The 25,970-nt window shown below is 47.6% G+C and overlaps 1 protein-coding gene across 9 annotated transcripts in view; it reads left to right on the forward strand.

The window, feature by feature from the left end:
* The window catches only part of NUP214 (nucleoporin 214), a 94,721-nt gene that overhangs the window by 65,777 nt on the left and 2,974 nt on the right, over positions 1 to 25,970 (forward strand). For 5 of the 9 annotated variants that reach the window (XM_049630369.1, XM_049630376.1, XM_049630389.1 and 2 more), the window contains 3 exons: positions 2,030 to 2,100; positions 13,271 to 13,424; positions 19,974 to 20,126. In XM_049630369.1, the coding sequence (XP_049486326.1) occupies positions 2,030 to 2,100; positions 13,271 to 13,424; positions 19,974 to 20,126 (378 nt within the window). Of the gene's footprint in view, positions 1 to 2,029; positions 2,101 to 13,270; positions 13,425 to 19,973; positions 20,127 to 24,783; positions 24,956 to 25,970 lie in introns of all 9 variants that reach the window. The other 4 variants (XM_049630405.1, XM_049630398.1, XM_049630424.1 and 1 more) reach the window with 2 other exon arrangements.

The raw sequence follows: 25,970 nt of genomic DNA on the forward strand, positions 1-25,970 counted from the left end.
AATTTACGGAAGACTCTGTCCTCTCTGTCATTTGAAATATTTGCGGGGGAAGGAAACAAAAAACAAAAAAACCCTGTATCGCTTTTGAGTTAAAAGAAAAGGGAAAACGAGAAATGCAAAAAGGGCGCTTGGAGCGCTGGCGGCCTCGCGACTTTCCTTGGCCTCGTCACCATGGCTGCAGTTGGGCTGCTCAGCAGATTCTCCCGTTAGCCAGTTCCATGGGGAAGAACGCAGGTGTCTTTAGCTTAAGGTCCTGGCAAATAACGAACGACTCATAAATCGGAACCTTTACATCTGGAAGTTGCTTTGGAGGCTATTCCGTCCCAAACCGTCAAGGCTCGAGGAGACCCATCTAATGTCATGAGGTGCTAATCGTGGAGCCAGAACCAGACTCCGGGGTGCCTCGTCCTAGTTCACTGCCCTGCCAGCGTTTCATATCCTGCCTCCTCTGACACCTTCTTGCTTGCTAGAACGGCAGATACTTACATTTGAAAAGGGTTTTTTGCCTGTTTTCAGCGTACTTTAAAGAAAAAAACGACAACCCAAATCTTTAAATGTTCCTTTTTTTTTTTTTTAAGTTTGTGTATTTATTTATTTTGAGAGAGAGAGCGCGCAAGCAGGGGAGGGGCAGAGAGAGGAAGAGAATCCCAAGCAGACTCCGCACCGTCAGCGCAGAGCCTTGACGCGGGGCTCAAGCTCACGAAACGCGAGATCGTGACCTGAGCCGAAACCAAGAGTCCAGCACTTAACCGACTGAGCCACCCGGGCACCCCTAAATGTTACTACTTTTTAAAGTAAAACATAACCCACTGTTGCGTGTCCATTTCAGCTGCTTTCACTTCCACAAGTTATCAACAGGACAATTTGAGAATATTTTCTAAGTTTCCATTTCTAGTAATTATCTAAGGAAAGGCGATTTCTTCAGCAGTTAGGCCGCAGGGGGGAAACAGGGATTAATGATTTCTTGGTGGGCAAGAGTATAAGTGACTGCCCATTCGTTCACTTGGTGATGATTTATTTGCAGATGGTTTATAATTTATTAGCATGGAAATTTCTTCCTTCCTTCCTTCCTTCCTTCCTTCCTTCCTTCCTTCCTTCCTTCCTTCCTTCAGCAAGTGTTTGTTAAGCTCCTGCCAGGTTCAGCTCCAAGGACAGACAGAGTGCCGAAAGACAGTTCTGAGCTCCACCTGCTGCCCTGTCAGGAGGCCGGCCTGAGTTCTGGGGAATGTGCTCATGTGGTGTCGCAAGGGGGAAAGGCCTGGGGAGGCTTAAAGAGAAGGGTGTTCAGCGCGCTCTTGGGAGCATCCTTTTCTCTGCAGTCTGAACTTGACAGTCCCTCAGGCACAAGTATAATCAAACTGTTCAGACACAAGTATGAACCATTGAAGCAATCTTCTTTCATCTAGTAACAACGTGGAAAGGTACCTGAGCAGTCTGCTCCAGCCCTGGTGGAGGAATTGAGCCTTGCCTGAGCTCACCTACCTAGAGATCAGTGACAGGGATGACCATGGAACTCCCATCTTCCAGCTCCTTGGCTCAGGCTCTCTGGTTGCTAACATGCAGTCCCGCCTGGTTTTCCCAGGCCCAGTTCATAGCAGCACCTCAGCCCTGTTACGCCACCTAGAAAAAAGAGGAAGTACCTCAGGAGAACCTGGTGTTTGAGATCACAGGAAACCAAGGAGTAAAAACATTTGTGACGTTAAGTCAGTCACTGGAAAGACTCCTTGACCGCAAAGTAAGGAAAAGCTATCCTGAGCGTGGCCCACCCTGTAGTCCGTACCAGCCTGGGCTTTGGCAGGAGACAAGGATTCAGTCTTCAGGATTTGGGAATTTACAGTCTAATAAAACGTTAACAATGACCCGAGAAAGGCCTTCATTACTCAATTTTCTCCATTGCCTATATAGGAAAACAGATTTTATTCCCGAGTCCATTCGTTATCCGGTTATCTCAGAATGCCATCTGAAAACAAAATACTTGATGTCGTAAAAGACTCATCCAAGTTAAACTTGTTTTCTTCTTATTTTCCAGGTTTTGGGTCTAGCAACACTGGTTCTTTGTTTGGTCAAGCAGCCAGTACGGGCGGGACAGTCTTCGGCCAGGTAAATGATGTGTGTTTGCCTCCATTCGTGTCCACATGTGTCAGACCCATCCACGTTGTTCCCACACAGCGTAATCAATTCGAACTGTGTGTCGAACGCCAGCAAACAGCCTCACATGGTTCTCAAGCTCTGCCTTCTTTAGCTCCCTTGGGGACACGGAAGTCTCAGCCTCTGATTCAAGAGAATCACTACAATTTTGAGCCCCCTTTTTTTTTTTGACAGTCCTCTAGGAGAGCACTGTAAAAGCACAGTGCGTGAGTTCTATCAATCTTCTGCCTGTTCTGCTAGGCCAGGGGTTGACCTACAGTTCGTGGGCTGAAATCTGCTCCTCGGCCTTGTGGTGTTTTGTTTTTTGTTCTTTGTTGTTCTGGTTTTTTTTTAAGGTCCTTGAGCTAAGAATAGTTTTTACCTTCTTAAATGGTTGTTTAGACAAAGAGAATAATTTTGAACAGAAACCACGTATGGGCCCTCAACTAAGCTGTATGTCCTCGTTTCGGTGACCTGAGTTGCTTCAGTGTGTCTAGCTGTTATCTGTGTGTGCACACGGTTTTAAGGGCTTTACACAGATTGACTCACGTAATCGTTAGCGCCTCTCTAAGGGAGGTGCCGTTATTATCCCCATTCCACACATGAAAGCAGCAGGGCCCGGAGGAAATGCGTTGTTACATCACATGCCAGCTGCTTTCAGATCAGAATAAAGAAAGATACTCTGATGTATCAGACGCGATGGTGGCTTTCCAAAGGTGGATTTGGTATTTGTCCGTTAATGAAACAGCAGGCATATTAGATGTTTCTTCCACATCTTCCAGAAGGGGTTTTCTTTATCATCCTTTTCCTGTGAAGGCTAGGCTCTGCCCTAGTCCGTGATCTTTGGCACTTCGGAGCTGGTAACGGCAGGTTAAGTCATTTAAACCGGGTTCCTTGCCGGACGTGGCTAAACATGGCAGACAAAACATAAAACCATAGTTTGAAAAGCACTGGGCAGCCGACAAGGTGTTTTACGAAGGAAAATGAGTGCCTGTGGAAGTGATTGGAGCATAAGAGCCAGTTTTGCCATGAGGGCACTTATTCATCTGAGAAAATTATCATTTCCTATTTTAATAGTTGCAAAGGACAAAGGGACAGAGATCACTGAGATGTGCACAAAGTGGGGAGTCTAAAAGAGACCCTCCCCCAAGGCGAGCCGGGGCTCCAGATTCACTGGTCTCGGCTTGTGAATGTGGCCTGACAGGATCGTAGGATGGTGATGTCTGCAGATGTCCGGCAGAAGCAGCACCGACCCCGTTTGACGAAAAGCAACTTAACTCTAGGCCTTGGACACTTTGTAAGGACATTGATTCCCACGCCTAAATGAGTCCGTCACAAAAGGAAACAAGGAACTGTGAGCAAGGGCCAGAATACACATCAGACATACATTTGTAAAGACTCCTAGACTATAAAGCAGCCATCGTTTTACGAGTCCAGTAGGAATAAAAGGCAAAATTGGGCATACTAGTAAAGAATGGGAGATAAAGTGTCATAGCTGAATTGAAAAAGAACCACATGGAACTTAATAGAAAATATAATTGAAATTTAAGATCCTGGAAATCTAAAATCTCTAGACCCAGCCGAAGAGAGTAATAATACATTGGGACAGAGATCAGCAAACTTTGTGCAAAGGGCTAGATAGTAAATATTTTAGACCTTGAGGGCCACATGTAGTTTCCATCACAGCTGCCTAATGCTACGCAAAAGCAGCCGTAGACCGTAAATAAATGAATGAGCGTGATCATGTTTCCACTAAGTTTTATTTACAAAAACAGGCAGTGGTCTGGATTTAGCCCACGGTACTATATACTTTGGTGACCCTTGAACTATAAAAGGTAGGTCAGATTAAGTTATCTGGCATGCATCATGGAGAGCAAAACGGATGGAAAATGTAAAAGCAAAATCTTAGAAAATTTAACATTCGATCAGAGAAGAGAGAAAGAGAAAGAATGTATGACAGAATTAGAGAAAAAGACACATTTCCAAAACCAGTAGAAAACACTAACCCACAGATTCAAAAATCCAACAAATGCCAAACCATGCGTAAAAGGAAACTGATTCCAAGCCCCATTATACAGAACTATAAAGAAATAACATTAAAAGCGCTCAGGAGAAAAGACGGGTTACCTTCAAAGGGGCAAGAGTTGGATTCACAGCTGACTTCTCAGCGGTGACAGTGAAAGCCAGAGACGGTCTATCTACCTGGAATTTCTAGACCTCATGAAAATTATCTTTAAAGAGTGAAGGGAAATCAGGACGTTTTTCAGACAGATACTGAGAGAATTTATGCCTAGCAGACCTGAAGAAAATTCTAAAAGATACTCTTCAGGCAGAAGGAAAATCTGACTCCACTAAAATTACGGCTCTGCTAATTTTGGGGTAAAGCAAGCCATGAAATAGGAAAATTGCAGCCTATGAAACTGACGGAGTAATTGCATTCAGGATATATAAACAATACGAATCAAAAAGAAAAAAGACAACTACACCCCCACCGAAATGGCTAAAATTGAAAGGGCTGACAATACCCAATATTGGTGAGGGGGTGGAGCAACTAGAAACTCCCACGTGTTGGTGGGGGGGGCCGCATAAATCCGTATAACCGCTTTGGAAAAGCACCTGCTACTGTCAAAACTAGATACACAAAATTCCTATTGACCCAGCGTATCTGCTTCTAGACACCAGCAGAACCAGCAGAAACGAGTGCCTTTGTTCACTAGAAGGTATGGATACGAGTGTCCCTAGCGGTATATTCATAGTAACTAAAAACAAGAAATGCATACCAGCTGAAGAACGGATAAATAAATTGTGATATGTGTATTCAGCGGAATACTGTCAAGCAGCGAAATCAAACGTGCTGCTTCTCTACGAGGCAAAAGGGGTAAATCCCACAGACGTAGTGTTACGTGAAAGAAGCCGGACACGAGAGTACAGGCACCTAAAGAGGCAAATACAGGCGAAACTTTGCATGATAGAAATCAGAAGAGTGATTGGTCTTAGGGCATTAAACATGGGATACAGAGGAGCCTTTTAGAGCACTAAAGCGATGTTTGCTGTCTTGAACGGTTATAAACAGTTACGTGCCATTGAGCTCTCTACACAGAAAATTGGTGAACTTAAACACAAGAGAAAATAGGCAAAAGGTTTTCTAAAAAGAAGATACTGTTGGTTGCACGACATCGTGAGTATACTCGATGCCACTGAATCGTACGCTTAAAACCACTGGAGTCGGTAAGTTTTACGTATATTTTATTACAGTTTGTGTAAAGAAGAGAAAATAAGAGACTATAAAAGCTAAAGGGTAGCCAAAGGACCAAGAAACACACTCAACTTAATTAGCAATACAAATCAAAACAACAAAGAGATCTACACCTATACGACAGCAAAAATTAAAAGCCCAACGATACCAAATGCCAGCGAATGTGCAGAGCAAAGGAAATTTGCTTCCACCCCTGGTCGGGTTGTGATTTGGTACAACCACCTTGCAAGGTGGCGTGATTGGACAAAGACAGGCAGCTCCGTCTCCCATGTGTGTGCTTTGAGAGAAACTCAAGAGCATGGGCACCCGGTCATGGGAGTGTTTGTAGCAACTTTGTTATAATAACCAAAAACTAGAAGCATCCCAAATGTTTATCAGTATTCCAGTGGGTAGATGAATTTGTATTATCCTGGCATAGAATTTTATCCAGCTAGGAAAATGAATCAATTGGAGCCACACGGGGGACTCACAGGCATGATGTGGAGCCGAGAGATCGAAAACTTAACTGTGATAAACTCCGAATTGGTCACTAGCCCCCCGCCGCCCTACCCATATTCTTCCTTCGCAGAAATTACGTTTGCAGTTGGAGGGGCCAGAAGTTCAAATCAGTATTTTTTTTTTTTTTTTTTTTTTTTTTTTTTACTGATAACAAGGGGCTCTCTGTGTTGCATTTATTGCCGTGTGCTCATTTTGTAGGACTGTGGCTAGCGCGTGATGCACACTGTAAAAACGTATGAACTTTCAGATGATAGGAGTATCCTCAGAAAAATCTTAAGGGTAGAAGGTAGATTCTGGCTAGGATCCAGAAGACCTTAACTCCTGTTGTAACAGCAAGCAAAATCCATATAGTGGAGAAATCACACCTACCCTGTGGTTATTCGAATTATCTTGTGCTGTGTAACAAATGACCCCAAAACCTAACAGCATTTATATATCTCCAGTGATTGATTTTGCTGTTGGCTCAGAACTTAACTAGAGCTCTTGACTAGAACGTGAGCATGTGGCTTCTCCTTGTGGCCTGGGCTTCCTCACAACGTGGTGACTGGATTCCGGGGAGAAATTTCAAGAAAGAAAGGGAGCAGGCAGAAGCTATATGACCTTTTATGACCTTGTCACAAAGCGTCACTTGTGTGGCATCCTGTTATTCAAAGCAGTCCTGCAATCCCACCCAGCTGTAAAAGGAGGGGAATAGACTTCACCTCCTGCTCTAGAAGAGCTCATGGGTCTAGAAATACTGCCGTGACCATCTTGAGAAAACGGTCTGTCCCAGTGGGACTCAGAGTGGCAGAACGCCTTGTGGAGTTGACTTCCAGAGAGGGGAGCCCGACGTAGGTGAGCGTGATGGTACGGCGGATTCTGGGGGCGTGTGTCAGGTCTGGGTTTGGGAAGGTGGAAGGAAGGTCATGCCGCAGATTGAGGAAATGTACTGGCAAGAAGTACAGAAGAAGCCAGAAGAAATTACTGGCAACGGGGGGGGAGCAAAACAAATGACCGATGAGAGCACTGCTTCATAGCCCTCCAGTGGCTATTATTGAACAAAACAAAAACCGAGAAAAGCAGGTGTTGACCAGGACGTGGAGAAATTGGAGTCCTCACACGAGGCTGGTTGGAATATAAAATAGTGTATCTGCTGTGGGAGACGATTTGGTGACTCCTCAAAAAGCTGAGCACAGAACTACCAGATGTCCCGGCCATTCCGCTACTGGGTAGATAGCCAAAGGAATTGAAAGCAGGAAGTCAAAGACACTTGTTCGCCAATGTTCACAGCAGTGTTATTCACAATAGCTGAAAGGAAGAAAGCACCCAAGTGTCCATCAACAGATGACTGAATAAACAAGATATGGTTTGTACACACAGTAGAATATTCTTCAGTCCTCCAAAAGGAAGAAGTTCCAAGTCATACTACGTGTGGATGGACCCCGAATGCATTATGCTAAATAAAGTCAGCCAGACATAAAAGAACCAGTAGTGTATGATTCCACTTGCATGAAGTATTTACAACAGGTAAATTCATGGAGCAGGGAAGTAGACCAGAGACCCCCAGTGGCTGTTAGGGAGCGGGAATGGGAGTGATGCTTAATGGTTGAGAATTTGGGTTGAGGTGATGAAAAAGCCTTGGAAATAGACCGTGGTGATGGTCGCACAACATCGTGAATAGAATTAGTGCCACCGAATGGTATACTTAAGCGGTTAAAATGACAAGATGATATTTTGCCACCATTTTAAAAACTTAATAATGTGATACACCAAAAACCATTGGATTTTATACTTTAAAATCAGTGAGTTGTATGGTATATGGATTACATCCCAATAAAGATGTTAAAAAAAAAAAAAAAAAAAAGAACAACAACCAGGGCCTAAAAGACTTGCAAGTACAATGACTTGTTCAATATAAAAAGCATCCCTCTCCACTGACCCCCCACTTTTGTTGAGGGAAAGGAAGTAAAGGCAGGACCAAAAAGCAGAAAGCACTCGCACAGTTGTGTAATCTCTTGTTGCCCAGAACTGCGAAGCAGCAAAAACGAAGGGTGCCCACAATCATATTTTAGAGAACAACCAGAAACAACTTGTAGCTGGTCTAGATACTAGAACTAGCAGGCAGAGACTTTAAAGTAACTGTTGTGCTCAAGGATTTACAGGAAGAGAAAAGAACGGTTGAATAAGGAATCTCAGCAGAGCATTGGCAATTACGAAAATAAATAGAAAGTCCTGATCGATATCTGAAGTTTAAATCTAGCATCTGAAATAAAATAGGATTAGACAGGCATAGCAGCAGAGGGAATACTACAGAAGAACAGTGAACTTGAACAGACATCGGTAGAAACTACCTAAAATGAAGCTCAGAGTGGGGGCGCGTGGCTGGCTCAGTTAGCAGAGCATGCAACACTTGATCTCAGGGTGGTAAGGTCGAGCCCCATAGTGGGCATGGAGCCTGCTTAAAATAATAAGTGTGTGTGTGTATGTATATATATATATATATATATATACATACACAAATTATTATTTTTTTAAGTGCAGCTCAGAGAGACTGGAAAAAAAAAAAAAACCTGACAGAACATTAATGACCTGTGCAACAGTATCAGGCAGTCCATTGTATGTGTGATCGGAGTCCTTGAAAGAGAGGAGACCGAATGGAATACGGGGGAAAAAAATGTTTGAAGAAAAATGGCCAAGCTTTTCCAAATGCATTGAAAAACAGGGATCCAGAAATCAAAGAAACTGTGAACCCTGCACGGAATAAATGCGAGAAAGCCATACCAACACACATCATAGATCAGCTCCTGAGAACCAAATACAAAACGAAAAATTCAAAAGCAGCTAAAAAGACTCAGGACCTAGAGGGAAATAATGTATGGTTATGAGGAGATGTTAAACATGACAACCAGAGTAAAAAGGCAAAAAGATCTTTGCTACCTTGGAATAGATCAGTGGTTCTTAAATGGGTTCACTTCTGCCCCTCACCCCTTTGGAGGAATATCACAATTACAATGTCTGGAGACCTGTTTGGTCCTCACGAGTAGGGGATGCTATCTAGGGGTTAGAATCCAGGGATGCTGCTGAACATTCTGTAACCCTCTAAAACAAAGAATTATCCAGCCCGAAATGTCAATAATGCCACTGCTAAGGAACCATTATTAGAGAAACACAGATTTCATAGAACACAAAAAAGCACTAGCCGTAAAGGAAGGAAATGTAAAAACTAGACTGCCATCAGAATTACAAAGTGATGCTCATCAAAAGAGTTTGCGATAAAATTAAAGGACAGGGCATACACTGGGGGAAAATATTTACAATACACGTAACAAACAAAGGGCTTCTGTCCAGAATATGTAAAGAAAGCAAAACACGTGGACGGATACTTTACAAAAGAGGGTACGCGAATGGCCAATAAGCATGTGAAAACTTGACCACCATTGTTAGTCATCAGAGAAATGCGAATTGGAATCACAATATGACGCTGCTCCGTAGCTGCTAGAATTACTAAAATTTAAGGGCTAACAAAAAGAACGTGGAAAAGATCTAGAGCAAATAGATCTCTTAATGTATCGCTGGTGGGAGTATAAGATGGTAATTTGGAAAACCGTTCGGCAGTTTGTCAGTAAGTTAAATATACACTGATGTTAATGGTTTAGCAATTCCGGTCCTAGGTATTTACCCAAAAGAGCTGAAAATATCAGTCCATAAAAAAGACTTAAGAACGCTTATACCAACGCATGCAGCGATGTGGATGAATCTCAAAAGGCATATGTGGATTCTAGCCAGGTCAGTCAGGCAAGACAATGAAATCAAAGGTATCTAGACGGGAAAGGAACAAGTAAAACTGTATCTGCAGATAACATGGTCAGGTATACATAGAAAATCCTAAGGAATCCGCTAGAACACTATTAGAACTAACGAATGGGTGCACAGTTGGAGGATACAAGATCAATACAAAAACAAAAACCTATTTCTACACCTTTGCAATGAACCATCAGAAAATGGATGCAAGAAAATTCCATTTTCTGTAACATCAAAAAGAGTATATAATAGGAATGAATTTAGCAAGTGCAAAACATTCTGAACACTGTAAAACATTGTTTAAGGAAACGCACAATCTAAATAAATAGACATCCAATGTTCATGGATTGGAAGATCACATTTGATGGGTGTTTATTAAAATAGTTTAATCTCAGATAGTTTTAGTACTACAAAGAGAATAAAGCAGGATGACGTGATAGTAATCAGGGAAAAGGATTTAGGTTACATAGTCAGGAGATGCCTTTCTGAAGGAGCCTCATCAATGTCTCTTGTTCCTTTTTACATTTGTTTCTTCGAATTAGGATCGGATCCAGTCCACACATTGGGACTGCATGATAGGTCCCCTGAGGGTCTCGATCTATAGGTGGTGACCCCTCCATGTCCTGCCTCCTTTCGTTGTTTCTCATCATTCGGTTGTTGAATGAAGCAGGTCGATTGTTCTGTAGAATTTCCTGTGATCTGGTTGCTGACTGCATTCCCATGTTATAGCTCCCAAGTGAACTTGGTCCCCTGTCCTCTGTTACTTCCTGTGAAGTGGGGGTTGGGTCTGGAGGCTTCGGGAGATTCAGGTTTGATTTTTTTTTTTCTTTTTGGTAACATTACGAGGTTGGATCTGGGAGCTCCCTATTTAATGATACTCAGGAACTATTGCTAATATTTTAGGCATGATAGTGGTAATAGTTATAGTTTATGATCTTAGAGATTTATACTAGAAGAATCCGTGGTTGAAACGATGTCTAGGATTTGCTTCATACTAATAAAAGGTGAGGGGAGTAAATGAGGTATAGATGAAACTCAGATGGAGCACCTGGGTGCTTCAGTTGGTTAAGCATCTGACTTTGGCTCAGGTCATGGTCTCGTGGTTCATGAGTTCAAGCCCCAAATGGGGCTTTGCAGTGTGGAGCCTGCTAGGGATTCTCTCTCTGTCCTTCCCTCATTGTGCGCGCGCGCGCTCTCTCTCTCTCAAAATAAAGAAGCTTAAGAAAAAAGACTCAGCTGGCTGTGAGTTCATTGAAACTGGATAAGTATAGGGTAGGAGCATTGTACTCTTCTGTCTACTTTTTTTTTTTTTTTAAGTTTACTTATTTTGAGAGAGAGAGAGAGAGAGAGAGAATCCTAAGCAGGCTCCACACTGTCAGTGCAGAGTCCAATGCAGGGCTGGAAGTCGTGAACCATGAGATCATGACCTGAGCCAAAGTCAGACACTTAACTGACTGAGCCACCCAGGCGGCCCCTTCTACTTCCTGTACACTTTTGAGATTTTCCATGATTTAAAGTTTTAAAAACTATTGTAACTTACTGCAATTAAAATGAATGGAACTCTCTCTAATAACCCATTTATAAGGATGCAGTAACTATCAATTCACAGCTACTTCTGCCATCCCCTTCTATTCATTTCTACAGATAGTCATTATTTCTCAAGTCATAGTTTTACAATGTAGGTTGAACCATCCAAAATTGCCATTTTTGGGTACAGCAAAAAGATCCGTAGATTGGCAGTTCATTCAGCCTGATGCATGGAAGCCAGCTAAAAAGTCTGGTGTTTTCTACACGCTGCCTGCATTCACTGCCATGTTCTTCCTTCCTGGCAAAGCCTGGCTACTAGGTATCAGAGCCTATGCTTTTATGATTGGATTGGATTCCAGGTTTTTAAAAGCTATTACTCATCCTTAAATGGTCGTAGTAAAACTCTTACTGTTGTTTCAAAGAGGTTTGGGGAGGAGGGAGAGAAGGAGAGACAAGCAGGTACAATGAGTACATCACCCTCCGGTAAAAATTAGCCTCTCACATTCAAATACAAGAGACCACTGTAACTAAACCATGGAGGCGGGGGGGATATGATACAAGATGATGTCAGAGGCGGACAGGGGCCGGATCATGTAGGGTCTTGTGGAATTTTTAAATAGGAGTTTAATGCTCTGCCTGCTGCCAGAAAGTGTTACTCTAGATGCTGCATGAACATGGGTTGTAGCGGAAACAGGACCCCGGCTAAATTGTGTAGTCCAGGGAACGAGTCAGGATGAGGTGGTTCAGACCAGGGTGGTGGCTGTGCACCTGGGGGGGTGCCCTGGAGGTGTGACTTTTGTAGGGATTACGTAAGTTCACGTGAGGTATTTGGAAAGGTACCTAGTATGTAGAACGTCCTCAGTCGTTGGCCTGTTGTCATCGTTGTGAAAATATTAAAAAGCAGCCGTTTTCTGAACATACAGTGATATTCCAGGCACGATTCTAAAGTGCATCACGTTTCTTAGCACACTTAATTCACTCGCCATTTTGTGGGTTGTTTTTTGTTGGGTTTTTTTTAATGTTTATTTATTTTGAGGTGTGCAAGAGTAGAGGACGTCGGGCGGGGGGAGGCGGGGGGGGGGGGAGAGAATCCCAAGCAGGCCCCGTGCTGTCAGCACAGAGCCCGACGCGAGGCTCAAACTCACGAATCATGAGATCATGACCCGAGCTGAAATGAAGAGCGGGTCGCCCAACCGACCGAGCCACCCAGGCGCCCCAACTCACTCTTTGGAGTTGGGTGGTTCATTATTCCCATCTCACAGAAGACGGACTTCAGCACCGCTCTGCCTGCCTTTGAAGGACACTCCTCTAAGGCTCCTGTGCAGTGACCCATTTCTAAAAGCCTCCGTCACAGCCAAGAAGACTTCACACTTAACTAATATTAATGGTCCTTCAAATCTAGCACTGGTCTTCCCTAAAGCACCAATTTCCAGACAGAAATAAAGCGTGTGGTTCCTGAGACAGCTTTGAGTCAGCACGCGCCCTAAGTTAGCAGCATCCTCTGAGCATAAGATTTGCAGACTTGGACAAAATTCAGCTATGGTCATCATTTCAACAATGGAGCTAATTTAAGCTTATTTCTGCAGGATGGGAAAGTCATTATGAAATAAAAGTGCCCAAATGGGGAGAAAAGACGCTGTAAATCACTTCGCATCAGCTGCTGAGGAGTTCAGCCAAATACTAGGGAGTCAAAGTGAGTGGTGTTCATAATCGCCTAGAAATGTTTTTAAACTTTCTCATTTAGGGGAACTCTTGAGGGGCTGGTTTTCCTGCCCCTGGCATCGCGTCAAGCAGAGGTGCAGGCAGCAAGGCAGATAAACATTCAAAGTTCCCTCCCGCCATAAGTCACGTTTTCAGAGAACTGTGGACACAGAACAGCTTGAGAACTTCTGACTCGTAGGAAGTCCCTGTCCAGGGTCCAGCTTCTTTTGTGGTGGTTAGAGCATCCGTCCCAGAACTAATCAGACTGCTCTTGATTTTTCCATTTGTCCCAGCTGTGAGCGCCTTCTTTCCGCGGATGTGGCCTGCCGTTTGATGATGACCCCTCATCCTATCTCGCTTCCTGCCCCTTTTGTTTTTCAGCAGCCCTCTTCCAGCGGGAGCGTGTTTGGGTCTGGAAACACTGGAAGAGGGGGAGGTTTCTTCAGTGGCCTTGGAGGGAAACCCAGCCTGGATGCGGCCAACAAAAACCCATTCAGCTCGGCCAGCGGGGGCTTTGGGTCTGCAGCCACTCCAAGTAAGTTGAGACCGCTTTCCCGGTCCCTTGGCCCCATAATGCCATTGTCGTCCCCGTGGTGGTATCAGAGCTTCGGTGCCAAGCGTAGAAAGGAAAGAGGGGGTCTGGAAGGCTTTTAGACGGACCAAAGCAGTGTGATCGGTTTTTATTTTTGGTCTTTTAATGAGATGTCCTACATAACCGTGAAAAGACATCAGAGCTGCAGGGTGAGGATCTGGGCCCTGAGCTCCTCCCGCCTTCTCTCCCAAGGCCCAAATCACTGTTTCTTAGGGTTGAAATGACTTGAAGTGAATACAGCCGGACAGGCATAAATGCAGCCGAGCAAGCCGGGTGTGCTCAGAGAAGGAGCATCTGGGGTTCCGTTGTGTAGTACTCTTCTTTGAGTTTGCTTTACAATTCAGCTGCCATAGAGAAATGTTATCCAAAACTCGGAGCCTTCATTATTTCCCATCTCTTACATTTTTGTCTTATTTTCCACTGAAGCTGTTTCTTTCTGCTGGCACTTTTTTCTCCGGCTAATTTTTCAAATTCTTTGTTGATCCGTCTATTCGTGGGTGGAAATGAAAGAAATTTGGGTTTTTTTCATCTTTAAAAAAAAAAAAACCCCACCGCCAGTGGAGGCTGAGAAGGGAACTCAGGACCTGTCGTCTTCATCCCTGCGTCCCTCATTTAGCACGCTACACGCGAAGCATCTCTCGACCGCTGTGCTGTCCAAGATCTTCATGAATCAGAAGCTGATGTTCCACACACAGGACAGATATTTCCTTCGCGTTAAGGCTCATGCAGTTAAAAGTAAAATTCTCTATCCTGAGTCTCCAGATTCGCTGATTAGCTGTTTTGATGTCACTGTCCATCTGGTAATATATAAGGAAAGATTACAGTCAAGAGACACAGACCTCTTGACTTGTGAAATTATATAATCAGAAATCTTTGTTCTGTAGCTCTCAGTCTGCCAGGACGAATTTCAAATCCTAGAATGAAGCATTTTTAAAAATCGAGTCTAGCAGTTTTCAAAAACTGTTTGTGTCTGCGGGTGAACTTCTAAGCAGAATCCCGATGCGTGAAACAGATGGAAACAGGTCTGCTTGGAAGCAGGGGTCAAGAACCAGAAGCACGCCTGGGTGGTTTCCCCGTCTTCTCCCCAGCCCTCAACTGCAGGGCTCCATAGCATGTACTTTGAAAACAGGATCCTTGTACAGCACTGTCTCCATCTTCCAATGAGAAAACAAGCCCCAGACGGTTAGGTGATTTTTTTTTTTTTTTTTTTTTTTTTAAGTCACAAAGCCAGAAAGCGGCAGATCTAGAACTCTGCCAGATCACATCGAGCATACAAAACAGCATCTGGCACAGAAGAGGCACTTGATTAACGTGCTACTTACAAATGTGGGTTTCGCCCACAGGTAGGTTACCGTCTGCGATACTGTGCCACTAACCCGTTTTGTTGAGACTTAGGTGTGCCATATCCTTGTAAAAACCCCTTTCCTCCTGGCTGATGCATTTCTTATGCCGTGGCTCTTAGCTGTCCTCATGAGAGCTCATGAGAGCCAGCTCCTCGCATACTCCCCAGTTCTGCATGCAGTGACCTCGTGCTGGGTAGCCCAGACACAGCCTTCGTGCGAGTATTTTCACATCATGGAAACTGGACCACACCGCAAGTCAGTGCTGCCTCCTCTACCCCAGTCTGATGTTCGCTGGCACACCGTCGTTCCCGATTCTCTAATTCGGGTTTAAAATTAAACCAGAAACTTCAGAAGATGATACCAGATTCTTGATCTCAGACACACCTGCTCGTCTTCCTGTTCCTAAGCATTGGTTTTTGTAAACTGGCAGTTTACTTTCATGTGGCGGAGCCGTTTCAGTGAATTTGAAAGGGGACGGGAAAGGCTTAACATGATCCTGTTTTTAAGACTGCATGTACGATTCGATAGTGAAAGGGACCGCGGCCTCTGTAGCCCAGAAGGAGAAGGAGAACAGTGGAGAAGGAGGAGCTAAAAGTCATCTGGGGACGGGCATTGCCCTCACCACAGAACTAAGGATGCTTTCTGCAAACCACTGGGGACAACGTCTTTCTCTTGGGTGACTGTGCACCATTTGGTGCTTCCGAGTGCAGCGTCTTTCCCGGGCCGTATAGACGGACTCTCCGGGTTCCCTTCCTGCCTCTCATACAGTCCCTCTTCTGCTGCTTCTCTCTGTCCTTGCAGCCGTGTCCCTGTTGTCATCTGGGTTATCACACTAGTGTCCAGATTCCCCTCCCTGCTTCCAGCCTCCTCCCCTGGCATCTGGACGTCCACACCAAGCTGAGTGTTTTAAACTCTGCTTTTCTTTTGCCACTGACCCTACACAGAACCCCTGGCAGCTTCCCACTGACTTGCCAGCTCCTCGACTTGAAAGTCCGGGCCCTCAGTGAGCTGCCCCATACACTCTTCTGTCCCCCCAACGTGTTCCCTCTGCCTCGGCCAGTTGCCCTGCTGGCTGTCATTCATACGCACACACCCCCCAACTCTCCCCGCGTCAACACCAGGGCTCACCTCCCTCCTCTCCACCCGCCGAGCCTGCCCTTCCTTTTGGGGTGACTGTAAGCCTGTGCCTCTGTGCGGCTTGGCCTGGAGGCCACAGGGGTCCACCGTGATCTCTCTCTCGAATCCCACCGTCCCTGTGTTCCTTCCCTTCATGTGACGTCGAGCAGAAGGAAACGGACTTTTAGGGACCGCGTTCCGTGTGCCGGCGGCTCAGAGTGGTTGGACCAGCCACTTCTCACAACAGTACTTTAGATGTGCCTGTCCCCGTTTCGCCAGTCAAGAAATAGGTTCCCAGAAGGGGTGTGGACTTGACAGAGGTGGCAGCCGTTAGGTGGAGCAGCCGGGCTTTCATCCGACTGTTTCCAGAACCCTGATCCGCCGTGTTGCCTCCTGGATCCCCCTGGCCTTGCAGCCGGACACGGTTCCTCCTGGGTGCATCCTGTCTGACAGCCCTCGGGCTCGTTCCCTGTAGCGTCGAACTTGCTCCCCTGCAGATAGATATCTGAACACAGATTGAGCGACCAGCAGTTTCCCTTGTGACATTTAGGCCCCAGGCCGCCTGCTCCTGAAGCTGCCCTCTTTACTTCCGAGAAGTAATCAGACGTCTGCCGTGACTGGGAAAGACAAGCCGGGAACACTTGCTTGGAGTTGGCCTGTTCTTTATCCAGAAGCTCCCACCTTGCAAGGGTTTCTGCTCTCTGTCTTCCCCGGAGACTCTACCAGAGATACACTGTTTACTCCTGGGGTCGCTAAAAATTCAGCACCACTGTGAATCGTTACCTACCTAAATAAGGACCTACCGCCTCCTCGAGTCTTGTCCGAAGGACACCGGTTAGAACCTCTCTCGGCACATTCTTTCTATTCGGAGGCCTGAAAGACATATCTGTGTGAGGATAAAGAAGCCATTTGATGAGAATCTTTTGGGCCCACAAGCCTCCCTTTACAAATGTTCTTTAAGAAAATGTCTTGGAAAGCGGGGCGCCTGCGTGGCTTAGTCAGCTAAGCATCCAGCTTCGGCTCAGGTCATGATCTCATGGTTCATGGGTTCAAGCCCCACACCGGGCTTTGCACTGACAGTCCAGAGACTGGAGCCTGCTTCAGATTCTGTGTCTCCCTCTCTCTGCCTCTCCCCCGCTTGTACTCTTATCTCTCTCTCTAAAAATAAACATTAAGGAAGGAAGGAGAGGGGAGGGGAGGAGGAGAGGAAAGGAAAGAGGGAGGGAGGGAGGGAGGGAGGAAGGAAGGAAGGAAGGAAGGAAAGAAGAAAAGAAGGAAGAAAATGTCTTGGAAAAGTATCCTGGACAAGAGCTACTTGAGAACCTCCTTCTCTGATAAATTATATCAGGCATAACTTCAGTTGAACCCTGACGTTGGATCATGCAAGTGTTTTCACTAAATGAAAGACCCAAGAGGATCCGTGCCATGCCAGCAGGAGGAAGCCCAGAGCAGATGCCAGTCGTCCCTGTACTTGCCACCTCCCAAGAGTCCCCAGACAGCTCTGCGAAGACAGGCTTCCCCACGGGCTGCTCTTTCCACAAGTGAAGAGGCGTCTCTTTAAACGACAACATACTGTCCCAACAACCAAGCTCCCCTCTCACTTACCGCATGTCAAGAGCCGGAGGCTGCCTTATTTCGGAGGCACTAGGAGAGGACAGAGAGAGAAGCTGTCGAGCACAGATAGAAGGAGAGAAGCAGACCTCACTGGATGCCACCTGGCTTCAAGCAGCCTAGATCCTGGAATGTTTCATCACCGGGCGGAGCTCCCTTAGAGACCGCAGAGGGAAACTGTTACAACTTGAGTGTTTTAACTCTCACGACCTTGACAAAATGAAAAGGATTCCATTTTCTGCCACTGATCTGCTCTGCGTCTTAGTATATCGAACATGTTATATTGAACATGAGTGGGCTGTAGCAGGAGGAAGAATTAAATGGAGGGGAAGTTCTATTTTCTGAGGACCCACCATCAGCCCGACTAGGCGCTCTGCGCCCATCAGCTCTTCCAATCTTCACAGCAGCCGTGTGGACCCCCTCACTGTCCCCACTGTATCTCCAAGGAAACGGGGACCCGGGAAGCTGAAGTCCTTGCCCACAGCTGCTAGGCATTCTGAGCCAGGGCTGGCTGCAGAACTCCTGTGTATTCCGCTGTGACGCCCGAGAGCGTCTTGCAGGCAGAGGAATCTCCGGGAGGTGACGGGATGCAGACACCGGAAACTTCTCGGTGTTCTCGGGCTTCAGGAATTTAAGTCTCCCAGCACCATCCCGGGAAAATCATTTCAGCTCCGTAGTGCCGATTTCTCCAAGAGGAGAGTTAGCCCCGGATCTTGTACTTGAATTGATTTGCCGTTTGGAATTTTTACCTCGTCAGGACTGCCAAAGTCGGAAGGTTGCAGTCCTCTCTGTTCGTGAGATGCCAAGTAAAAGGAGTGGCCGAGAAGCCCGTCGTTCGTCTCCAGTGTCGAGTGTACTGCCACTGGAAATAAAACGTGGCCTCTAAGCTAACTCGGAGCGTTGAAGAGGGCATCTTGTAGCCTCCCCCTGTGAATCCCTCTAGAAAAGGGGGACAGATAGTCTCGTGGCACCGCGTACAAGGGCGATGAGAAAGAGCTTGTTAACCACTCCCGCCGTCCGTGCCCGGCACACTCCTAGCCGAGCTCTCCAACGGCCAGCAGGAGTTTTCCAGAGCAGGGACCGCGTGGTGGCCCGGGGCTCTATGTACTGCTGCCTAGAAATCTGAGGTGGTCGTGTCCCCAAGATAAGGCTCTCCACTTCCTGGATTGTCGATCAGGAGCATTGCAGCTGCAGATATTAGCGGTCGCAGGGGGATCCTGAGACTGACAGGGTAGTGGTGGGTCACCTCTTCGAACAAGTTGACTTTCGAGAGCGAGTTACTCCCCTCTTCTCGCCGTCGCCTTCCCCGTGAGCACGTGAACGGCTCCGGGGAAGCCCAGTCTCGTGCGGACGTTTGTACTTCTCACTTGGTGATATGGTGTGAGCTCTCCGTTCCCCACCCGGGGCACCGGTGCAGCACCCTGCCTACTCCTCTGCCTTTGGGCCTCCACCCGAGTTCAGGACAGCTTCTCCCTGCCGTCTTGTGGGTGCAAACTTCTTTTAATAAAACACCCATCCACGCACAGTGGGGAAGTGCGAATTGTCTCTCCCCTCTCCCATAAAAAGGTTAAGGAAAAATTCCTGATAGAAAACAGCGTGCCGTTTGGGTTACCCAAGTGTTTCTGCATGCAGGATTTTGGCTCCGTCCCTATTAATGGTCAAATGTGCGTTTCTCGTAACAGACGCAAACACCCCTCACCTGTCGTAGTTTTTAGGAGTTCGTTTCCTCTGTTCCTCTGGTTCCTGGCACGGATTCAGTGTGTACAGGGAGTGACCCACTAGATAAGCATCTGAGAGGTCAAGGGCTTCGTTGAACCGCTTAGGAAAAGGCAGTCAGGCTGGAAGTCTTCAGTTCCTCGGGACATCCCCGGCTCCCGTCAGGTCGGAGCTGGGAACACCGTGGTTTGTCTCGTCTCGCCTGCCATTCCGTGAGCAGATCGGCAACCGCAAACACGCCCGACCCGACTGTAAAAGCAGACAGCCGGAAGCCATTACGCTTGGTTTGGATCGGCCCGACTCTGTTTTCTCTCGCTTGACAAAATGCGAGGTTTTTGTGTGAGGAGGGGAATGAAAGCGAGCCCTGTCCTTCAGAAGAAGACAGTTTTGCAGGAAGCCGGTGGGTGGACCTGATTACCTGGGGGAGCACAGGTGCGCTTCGGCAGAAGCCTCGTCCTCCGGGGCCGCTGCAGCTCCCCGTACCGTGTGCCTTTGGAATCCGGAACCTGGGCTCCCAGAGGCTAACCGCTGGTCATCGAGACACGTGCAGATCAGAGAGGGTGTCTGCCACGGCTCAGCTCCCTTGAATCCCAGACTCCTCGCTCGCCTCCCCTCAAACGCCTCGCTGCGGTGTCTTTTCTGCTCTAAGTAGATAAGGACCCTTCTCTCCCTCTGATCGCTCTCAACATGTTCTTCCTTTCTTCAGATACCTCTAATCTATTCGGAAACAGCGGGGCCAAGACATTTGGTGGATTTGCCAGCTCGTCGTTTGGAGAGCAGAAACCTGCCGGCACTTTCAGCTCTGGAGGAGGAAGTGTGGCGTCCCAAGGCTTCGGGTTCTCGACTCCAAATAAAACAGGTACTCTGATAGTTGTTAGCTGTGGTTCTTTTTAAACGTATGTTTACATACACATAGACACCCGGAAGGAGATCTCTCTAGGGTGGCTCTCAAGGGAGCAGGACTGGAGTGTGGATTCTCCCCAATTCATCTTTACATTTACAGACCATCTACTGTGCTCCTAACACTGTTCTAGGTCTCCCGAGACCTGTTGAAAGCACAGAATGCATGTAGTGGAACCCTTAAGAGAGTTCTCCATGTCTTCTTAGGGCAGAAAGCATTGTAAATATCTAGCGAGCGCAGAACAACCAAAGTGAGGGAACATATAAGAGAGCGATAACTAAAATATTAACCAGAAAGCACCGAGTCACAGACTGCTTGTGTCCCATTAGCAGTCCTGGGCAAGACAGATGATCGGCCTAGTTTGGGGGCATTTTTAAACATTTTTTTAAAGATTTATTTATTTTCGAGAGACCAAGAGAGACAGCATGAGCTGGGGAGGGGCAGAGACAGAGGGGGAGACACAGAATCCAAAGCAGGCTTCAGGCTCTGAGCTATCTGCACAGAGCCTGACGCGGAGCTCGAACCCACGAACTCATGACCTGAGCTGAAGGCAGACGCTTAACCGGCTGAGCCGCCCATACACCCCGATCTGGCTATTTTTTATGTCTGTTTCATTTGTCTTCTTTCCCAGATCACTGTTTGTTTGTTTTTTTGCTTTTGAGCATGACGTACAGTAATCTATCTACATGACGTGTACAATACCCATTTACCGCAAGTATACAGAGCAGTTACTCCTCACAGGTGAAACACCCCGGCGGAATCAAGAATTAAGAGCATCACCAGCACTGCTACCTACCCCAGCATTGTTTCTAAAATCTCCACGGGGGACTGGGCGACTTTCTATAATCATATACTGCGTTCATAATTTAAAAGTTTAAAGGGCAGCATATGTTTAGATAAAAAAAGAAAACACATACTTCATTTCTGTCAGCTGCCTCTCTGTCCTCTATCTCAAATCTACAGAGGGTCTGCGTTCCTGCCTCTATTCCATGGCAAATCATGTGAAAAGATTCCCCCCCCCCCGCCCCCACAAAAGATCAGAGGCAGAGTGGGGGAAGATGTTTGTGGAGAAAGGAGCTCTTTAAAGCAGACCCCAAGGGTGAACAGCCAGGATGCTTCTCCCTCATGTGTACGGGAGCCTTTGAAATTATGTGCGTTCTGAGGAAGGGCCCTGCCGAGGGAGGACCGGATGCATGGGTGGCTCTAACTTAGGACTGTCCCACATTAGTGCCTGGAGTCCCACCTTTTAGAACCTAAATTGCTATGGTTTTCATACACTGTGCTCCTTTACTCGGATCTGTGACTTGGATGGGTTAGTCTTCGGTTGCCAGATTTTTGATACTCTTCCTAGAATTTAAAACGCCCTGGACACGATCGCAGCTCCGTTTTGCCCCCAGCCTTCCTCACAGTGAACGATATAAAAGTGAGACGGCTACAAAGCTCTGGGTCCTAGTTAACAAAGTCAAACATTTGACTAAGAAACTGTAGTTCACTGGGGCGCCTGGGTGGCTTGGTTGGTGAAGTAGCTGACTCGATCTCAGCTCCGGTCTTGATGTCAGGATCGTGAGTTCAAGCCCCGCACTGGGCTCCACACTGGGTGTGGAGCTTGCTTAAAAAACAAAAGAAAAAAGAAATTTTAGTTCATTAGTCAGTGATCCTTAATTTTTTTTTTTTTTTAATGTTTATTTATTTTTGAGACAGAGAGAGACAGAACATGAGCGGGAGAGGGGCAGAGAGAGGGAGACACAGGCTCCAGGCTCCGAGCCATCAGCACAGAGCCCAACGCGGGGCTTGAACTCGTCCACGCGCGATCATGACCTGAGCCGAAGTCGGACGCTCAACCGACTGAGCCACCCAGGCGCCCCGCTTAATTTATTTTTTTTAAGGAACCAGATAATGTTTTCTTCAAGTCACATGTTTTTCTTCTATGTTGTTCGTTATCCTGGGACCAGGGTTGACTTGGAGAATCTCAGGCTTTTATTTTTTTAAGTCGTAGAGAAAGTATATTCTCCTGCCTTTCAGGATCTTTTTCCCGTTCGATTGTTTGCCCCATAAAACCCTCAGACTGAGGATTCCCAGCAGAGAAAGCTACCTTTTAAATACAGGGGGCGTGAATGAACTGGTTGGTAGCCAGAGGTGACAGCGAGGGTGGAGGAAGACCGTGTCCCTTGTGCTTCTCGCACTTTGGCTGTCACTGCAGGACTTGGGGCAGTTTTCAGGGGGCTCCTGCTGTAGAAGGAGGTGCCCTGGGGTCCTGAGCACAAGGAAGGCTGCTTTAAGTAAAGGAGTCAGCCTTCCTGCCCAGGCAAAAGCAGATGCCTAAGACGTCATGATTGGTGTTTTGCTTTAAGACAGACTTTAGATATGGACCGTTTCAGTGGGTCTTTGAAAGATTCCAGAAGCGTCCATCCTCCCTCAGTACAGTTCCCTTAGGAAATAATAGTGCTGGAGAGGATTTGTAGGGGGGACCAAGGTGGGCAGGATGCTGTGCCCAGACCACCGGGCTCCCCCCACCCCCTGTTGCCGCGGTCGCCGTGGAGGGAGGCAGAGGGACACAGGCGGTTCAATGGCGGGCGCTCTCTTGAGTCACTCGACCCTTGCTCAGGTCCCAGTGCTACCACCGCCAGGCTGGCTGAACATAGGCAAATAGCTGTTTGTCATTTGTGCCTCAGTATTCTCTGAGCCTGTTTCCTTCACCTGCGAGGTAGGCACCCCAGGTTTATTGAGAGGATTGAGGCAAAGTATTGGGCAGCACCTGGGACCGTAGCTGGCACGTGGAGGGCCCTCAGTAAGTCAGGTATTTGATTATCACTGATTATTAGCAAATTTGTTTCCTTTACTGTGACCCAGGTTTGTTGTTTCAGGGCTGTGTGTGTGTGTGTGTGTGTGTGTGTGGTATATGTGATGGGGGGGGTGGATGGGGTGTGTGTGGGTGTGTGTGTTTAATCTCCTCCTTCCCCCCAACCCCCATCCGGTTTACTTTCTGTATCATTGTGACTTCTCATTTTTCACTCGCCTTCCACCCAGAAGTCTGAATAATACTGCGTACAGGGCACTAGATACAGCCCCGTGTGTCTAGGAAGAAAGTGTAACAAGATCTGTGATCGGTCTTAAATAATTCAACGGCAGGGGTTTTTTAGCACTTTTTTTTTTTTCCAGTCTCTCGTGTTTGTAACCCAACAGTCTCCATTATCGTGGCTTGGAATTTCACTCGAGGTTTTAAAATCTAGAATGTTAACCCAAACGGGAGCCTGAGCAAAAAGTATCCTCACTGGCAATGGTAAATAAACGCAGGATTGTGTCACCAAATAACAAACAACAAAAGAATTCTGCTAATAGCTCTTCCTGCCCAGAATTTGATCTTTCCCGATTCAGGTAGCAGAAGCTTGTGGTGTGGTTATGCTTGTATAAGAAGGCCCGAGCCGTCCCTCTGACAGCAGGACTCGCATCCCCAAAATGCGTGCCGGCAGTGTCCCCGGGGCCCCTTTACCTGCGCCGACGCTGTTCTCCTTCCCCTTAGCGTGTCGCTCCTTAGGCCAGTGCTCGTTTTAAGAGACTCCTCGCTAGAACACAGTGCTTGTACCAGTTTATTCCATTCTGTTCAACAGACACTCCCTGGGGGTCTCTGCTCATAGCCTAACATGAGGTAAGCGGTATCTTGGGGTTGGGGAACCCCCTCAGGGGAAGGGTGTATTCTCACCCGGTGGGCGTCCCCACCGGTCCGAGGAGGCCGCCTCGCAGCCCGATTTCTGTGCGATGATGGCCTGCGTGCGTGCCGCCCCCGGGACCGTGTCCACGTGAGTGGCAGGAGGAGCCAGGCCCTGGGGGCTCTTCTCGGGGCCGGTTGATGGTCTTACCACATTTTTCCCGCGGCCCCCCCCCCCCCCCGCCAGGGGAAGTTCGGTGTGCTTTTTTTATTGAGGGGTAGCTCCCGACTACAGAGAGAAAGCGGTTTTTAAGGAATTTTTCTGTGGGGAGAGACGTGAGAGCCATAAGGCTTTAAATAAATAAAAAGCCCCTGGCCGAGCCCCAGTGCCGTGCGCCTCTCCATGTCTCCTGTAACCCAGTTTGTAGATTCTTCCCGAGAGCAGACTGAGCCTATGGCTTCATAACATGGGTTTTCACGATGCTGGCAGCCTAGCCTGTGTCGTGACAGTAATCGCATCTGTCATCTTTGACAGCCGGGCAGGGATTGGAGTTTTCAAGAATGCCTCTTCAGTGAGGAGTCTCAGAACAGAGCCGTGAGGCTGGGAAGGGGTCAGAAACGTGCCAGGTTGGTTCCTGGTGACGATCTGCCTCCACGAGACTTGGCGCTGACGGGTCCGGCTTGCCCGTGGGAAGGGCCGAGGGTCTCCCAGGCGAACACGAGGTCTGCTGGGCTCTGAGAGTTCCAGGAGCTCCCCTGGCTGACCCGCCCCCTCTGCGAGCGATGGAGGGGGTGGCTCGGTATTTCGGAAGGCTGTTGCCCCCACTTACAGTTTTTGGTATTTGAACTTCTAACGCATTTCCCCCTTTTTCCTTCCTCCTTCGATTTGATTTCTCACCGCTCATTGTCTTCTCTTCCTGTCTCCTTTCTTTTTCCCTGTTTCTGTTTGTTTGCCTCTGTTTTGCTCAGGTGGCTTCGGTGCTGCTCCAGTGTTTGGCAGCCCTCCTACTTTTGGGGGATCCCCTGGGTTTGGAGGGGTGCCAGCATTCGGTTCAGCCCCAGCCTTTACAAGCCCTCTGGGCTCGACGGGAGGCAAAGTGTTCGGAGAGGGTACTGCGGCCGCCAGCGCAGGAGGATTCGGGTAAGCCCCCCGGGGAGGGACCTCGGGACCGCCGAAAGCACTGGGGCCCCGGGACTCCTGTTTGGGAAAGTCCGTTCTCCTGACTGAGAACTGAAGCCCCCTCCCTCGAAATCGGCAAATGAGTCAGACCAGAGCTCCTGTTCCTTTCTGGGGAGGCCCATTTCTTCCCGGCCAGTCTGTCCAGTACGCAGGTGGACGGGAGCTATGTCGCCATTCCCTGGAAACGTGGAGTGCTGGTCGGCAGACCCCTGTTCTCCTGGTGGGACCGAAGGATGATTAAAGAAAGGAAAACGGTCCCGTCCTGGCCACGTCCTAGCCAGGATTGCCCCTGTGTGGCAACTTCTTTCAGGGAATCCAAAATGAATAGTTTCTGCCACATTCTTTCCTCTTGGGATTGTTGTCGTCTACCCGTTGTCCTTAGGCAAACCACTCCTGTGTCCCTGGCTCCTCTCCAGACCCGCAGAGTGGGTACTCGGTTCACAGTCCCGTGGGCCAGCTTCCACACGGGGCACTGACTGCACATTGCAGTGTCTCGGTGACTGCTCGGCTTTCAAAGCTGCTCTTACGCCTTGTGCGCATCCTCCCTTGAAAACGCCGTGTTAGGGATTTGCTTTGAAGGGCCCCAGAAATTCAACCTGGTCGCCAAAACCCCAAGAAGAAAATAAATAGCTTTCACTGCACCACAAAGTCCCAATAAATGTATGTAGCAATGACGACGAAGTGACTCGTTCAGGAGACGTGTTAGTGTCTGAAATCACCGTCTGGTAGACCTGGCCCTGGCCGCGGAACTCAGGATACGTAAGGCTGTAGACTTGGGGAGGGCTTGGGGGCTTTGTTTGGGGGAATTGTCAGGGTACTTGGGATGAATCTTGGTGAAGGGATAGCGTCTTTATCTTGAAAGTAAATCAAAGTATGTTCTCATTCATACCCTCCCACGCCCCCCCAGCGGCCCGGCGGCCCCCCCCGAAGAACTCCCTCAGACCACCAACCACAACGACGCACACGGCCCGGACTC

The sequence above is a fragment of the Panthera uncia genome, chromosome D4, assembly GCF_023721935.1.
Source record: "Panthera uncia isolate 11264 chromosome D4, Puncia_PCG_1.0, whole genome shotgun sequence".
NCBI classification, from domain to species: Eukaryota; Metazoa; Chordata; class Mammalia; order Carnivora; family Felidae; genus Panthera; species Panthera uncia.